Source organism: Penaeus vannamei, chromosome 9 (assembly GCF_042767895.1).
Source record: "Penaeus vannamei isolate JL-2024 chromosome 9, ASM4276789v1, whole genome shotgun sequence".
NCBI classification, from domain to species: domain Eukaryota; kingdom Metazoa; phylum Arthropoda; class Malacostraca; order Decapoda; family Penaeidae; genus Penaeus; species Penaeus vannamei.
Genome location: NC_091557.1, coordinates 46017897 through 46022896, shown reverse-complemented (window position 1 = coordinate 46022896; position 5000 = coordinate 46017897). Strand labels below are relative to the sequence as shown.

General features: G+C 43.9%; 1 protein-coding gene across 1 annotated transcript in view; it reads left to right on the top strand.

Annotated features, from left to right (window-relative positions):
• Window positions 1–5000, top strand: part of LOC113814333 (uncharacterized) — an 11046-nt gene that overhangs the window by 3111 nt on the left and 2935 nt on the right. The window contains exons 2-4 of the mRNA XM_027366389.2: window positions 1790–1951; window positions 3527–3661; window positions 4252–4416. Of these exons, the coding sequence (XP_027222190.2) occupies window positions 1790–1951; window positions 3527–3661; window positions 4252–4416 (462 nt within the window). The remainder of the gene's footprint in view (window positions 1–1789; window positions 1952–3526; window positions 3662–4251; window positions 4417–5000) is intronic.

Here is a 5000-nt window from a genome sequence, read left to right as displayed (position 1 = left end):
ACATACATGCACACTCACACGCAGAATCTCTCTCTCTCTCTCTCTCTCTCTCTCTCTCTCTCTCTCTCTCTCTCTCTCTCTCTCTCTCTCTCTCTCTCGCTCTCGCTCTCGCTCTCGCTCGCTCTCTCTTTCTCTCTCCCTCCCTCTCCCTCTCCCTCCCTCCCTCCGTCCATTTTTTTTTCATTCTCACCTCATTCATTCCTTTTTCTCGCCCCCTTTTTTACGGTTATTCTTCTTTCTACTCCTGCAGTTCTTCTCCTTCACACATTTTCTTGTCGTATTCCCAAAGACCCATAACAAACACCCAGAGAGTAAATAAGATAGAAATGATAACTGGAATAATGGTCATGATGATGATTACAATAATAATGATGATGTAGAGCAGTGTGAATAATTGAGCAGAATTACATGATGGTAATGGTAATAATGATAATGATGATAATAGTGATGATGGAGATGATGATGGTAATTATGATAGTAATACTAATAGTAATAATGATAGTAATACTAATAATTATGATAATAGTAATACTAATAGGAATAATGATAGTAATACTACTACTACTAATAATAGCAATACTAATAGTAATAATAATAGTAATACTAATAGTAATAATAGTAACACTAATAGTAATGATGATAGTAATACTAATAGTAACAATAATAGTAATACTACTACTACTACTAATAGCAATACTGATAGTAATAATAATAGCAATACTAATAGTAATAATAATAGCAATACTAATAGTAATAATAATAGCAATACTAATAGTAATAATAATAGCAATACTAATAGTAAGAATAATAGCAATACTAATAGTAATATTAATAGTACTTATAGCAATAATGATAGTAATACTAATAGTAATAATAATAGTAATATTTATGGTAATGATAATAGTAATATTTATAGTAATTCTACCAGTAATTCTAATAGTAATACTAATAGTAATACTAATAGTAATACTAATAGTAATGATAATAGTAATACTAATAGTAATACTAATAGTAATACTAATAGTAATGATAATAGTAATATAGTAATAATAATACTAATAGTAATACTAATATTAATACAAATAGTAATGATAATAGTAATACAGATAATAATGGTAGTAGTGAAACATAAAGTTAACGAAAACAAGATATAACCAAATAACAAAGAAACAAAAAAACAACAAGCCCATAGTTAGAAAAAAGATAGCCTACTCCCCCTTCCAACCTTCCCTCCCCTTCCCTCCCCTTCCTCACCTTTCCCTCCCGTTCCTCACCTTTCCCTCCCCTTCCTCACCTTTCTCTCACCTTCCAACCTTGCCTCCCCTTCCAACCTTCCCTCCCCTTCCAACCTTCCCTCCCCTTCCAACCTTCCCTCCCCTTCCCTTCCTCACCTTTCTCCCCTTCCTCACCTTTCTCACCTTTCTTTCCCCTTCCTCACCTTTCTTTCCCCTTCCAACCTTCCCTCCCCTTCCAACCTTCCCTCCCCTTCCAACCTTCCCTCCCCTTCCAATCTTCCCTCCCCTTCCAACCTTCCCTCCCCTTCCAACCTTCGCTCCCCTTCCAACCTTCCCTCCCCTTCCAACCTTCCCTCACCTTCCTCACTTTTCCCTCCCCTTCCAACCTTCCCTCCCCTTCCAACCTTCCCTCCCCTTCCAACCTTCCCTCCCCTTCCAACCTTCCCTCCCCTTCCAACCTTCCCTCCCCTTCCAACCTTCCCTCCCCTTCCTCACCTTTCTTTCCCCTTCCTCACCTTTCCCTCCCCTTCTTCACCTTTCCCTCGCAACCGCAGAACCAGAGGCGAGTCCCCTCAAGCAGGAACCTTCAGACGTCGCAGCAGGTGACTAATTTTGCGATGACGCTTCTCATGGGCCTCATACTAGTGGTGGCTGTGTACTTCGCCGTCGCCAAGTTCCAGACTCATATACCGGAGTATGAGGCGACGCTCAAAGAGGTTGGTGTGTGAAGGTGTGTGTGTGTGTGTGTGTGTGTTTGTGTGTGGGTATGAGTGTGAGTGTGTGGGTGTGTTTGTGGTTTGTGAGTGGGTATGAGTGTGTGCGTGCGTGCGTGCGTGCGTGTGTGTGTGTGTGTGTGTGTGTGTGTGTGTGTGTGTGTGTGTGTGTGTGTGTGTGTGTGTGTGTGTGTGTATGTGTGTGTGTGGTTTGTGAGTGGGTATGAGTGGGGTGGAGGCTGGGAGGGAGGGTGGGATGGTGGTAGGGGAGAGGGATGTAAGGAGGGGAGGAGAGGGATGAAGGTAAAGAGGATGGAAGGTAGGCATAGAGGGAGGGGGAGGGCAGTAGGTAGGTATGTAGGGAAGGAGAGAGGGAGATAGGGAGCTATGGAGGCAGGCAGGCAGGCAGGCAGGTAGTGGAGCAGAAGACACGATACGTGTGATCTGATTCCATCCATGATGGTATTTCTCTAGGCTCCCGTATCAGTCATAACAACCCTAGTTCAGCCTGTCACTAAGACCATACACCGAAGCACCTTGTAAGGATGATAAAGTCCTGTTTGGTTACGTCCGACCACGTCATCCTTCGCTCCCCAGGCCTCCTCATCCTACCCTGGAGAGGAGAGGAGAGAAGGGTTTGGTTAGGATCTCTTCAGGACATCTTGAAGCCTGTGTAGCATTACTGTGTCACTGATTTGTGTAACCTGGCTGTGTAGTTGAGTGGGATGAGGGTGTTTGTGATGTGGTGGAGTGGTAGGTGTATGGTGGAGTGGAAAATAAATGGTGGTGTGTTTTAGGTTTGTAGTGGAGTGGGAATAAATGGTGGAGTGTGTTTTAGGTTTGTGGTGGAGTGGAAAATAAATGGTGAAGCATGTTTTGTGCCGTGGCGGAGTCCTTGTGATATGGTGGAGTGGAATGCGTATGGTGGAGCTTATTTTGTGCTGTGTTGGAGTAGATGGAGCGGGATGCTTGCGATGTGACAGAATGGAAAGCATTCCTTGTGATGTGATGCATCGCGCTGGGTGTGATGTGTGTATTGTGATGTAATGCGTAGCTGAAATGGTCTTTGATGTAAGGTTATGGTCGGAATGTGAGATTTGTGATGCGATGCGTGGGTCTTATGTGACGTGGAGAATGTAGTGTGATGTGGTGTGGGACGTTTATGGTGTAAAGCATGTTGTTGGATGTTTGGGATGTGGTATAATGGATGGGATCTGATGTGAAACCAACGTGTGACGGCTTCTTGTGATGTGAAGTAATGCAAGGGATGGGAAAGGTATTGTTGTGATGTGTAAGGTGCAAGATGGGATGTTTGTAAAGTAATATAATATAATAGGTGGGATGTGATGTTTTGAGTGAGATGGGATATTTATGTTGTGACTAAAATGGTAGGATGTGATGGGCAAGGATCTCAGAGACGTGATGTAATGAAAAAAAATGTAACATGTTGTAATTTGATGTAACATAAGGGTTGTGAATAAACCATGTCCATTATAACCTTGTTCTATATAGCGTGTGTATTTCATAACCTAGGATTTATTGATCTATTGATTTGCAATTTATAAAATCTATTTACAGGTGTGTCGAACGTCTTCTTTGCCTCGTCTGCAGTATAAGGGAGTCGAGAGCTTCTTCGAGTATTTGCTAAATCCAGATAAAAGCTTTTGTACCTCCTGGGTGGATTTCAGCAAAGAGGGCGAGGCAGAGAGTCGGGTAAGTTTGTTTTTTTCTTTTCTACTCTCTCTCTCTCTCTCTCTCTCTCTCTCTCTCTCTCTCTCTCTCTCTCTCTCTCTCTCTCTCTCTCTCTCTCTCTCTCTCTCTCTCTCTTTCTCTCTCTCTTTCTCTCTCTCCCTTCTTCCATTTTCCCCCCTTCCCTCCTTTCATCCCACTCTCCTTCCCTCTTTCTCTCCCTCCCTCCTTCACTCGTCCTCTTTCTCCCTCCATTAATCCATCTTTTCTACCCTCCCTTTCTCCTTTCCTCCTCTCCCTTGCTCCCTCCCTCCTCTTCTCTCCCCTCCCCTCCCCTCCCCTCCCCTCCTCCTCTCCCCTCTCCCCTTCTCCTACTCCCCTCCCCTCCCCTCCTTCTCCTCTCCCCTCTCCCCTTCTCCTACTCCCCTCCCTTCCCTTCCCCTCCCCTCCTCCTCCCTTCCCCTCCCCTCCCCTCCCCTCCCCTCCCCTCTCCCTTCCTCCCCTCCCTCCCTCCCACCCCTCTATCTCCCCTCTCTCCCACATAACACCGCTTCTTATACCCAGTAAGGACCACCCTATGTTGTACTTAACAGCTCCTCTTTTCTTCTGGACAGGTTCGACGCGACAGCCACTACGGTCGGTATGTGTGTGCCAATGCCAGTGATGACGGCGTGGGCGAGTCCTGTCTCGTCTACTACTTCACTGTGGTCGATGATGAACAGTTCAAGAAGGACATGGACAAGCTCACGTGCCACGTTCACGAAATAGTTGACAAGCTGGTAAGGCGTTCGATGTTTTTTTTGTTTTTTTTTGCGTTGGATTGATTTGATAAATAATGATAAATAATTATAATAATTATAATGCTGATAATAATAATAATAATAGTAATAATAATTGTAATAATAATACAGCAGTTTGCATGCCCTGTAAAAAGCCAGGGAAAGATGGCCAAGCATCTACCCAATCTGGCTGAACTTATATTGACTTAAGGGCCAAAGTCAGACATTAAACATACATGCCTGAGGGGCTGCACTTTAATGCTCGCCTTATTAGTTAACTATCTAATAACTAAGAAAAAAATGATTTTACAATAATGAACAGTGTATCCATAAATCTAAGTGCTCCATTGTGGTACACTCAAAGTCACTGTGGGCCATCAGTTGTCAGCTGATGATTTTCAAATTCTGTTACATTGTCCAAAGGCCACTGAAAATATTTTTTACTGGAATTGTAGTTGCTGAGCAACCTACCTACCTACCTACCTACCTACCTACCTACCTACCTACCTACCCACCTACCCACCTACCCACCTACCTACCCACCTACCCACCTACCTACCCACCTACCTACCCACCTACCTACC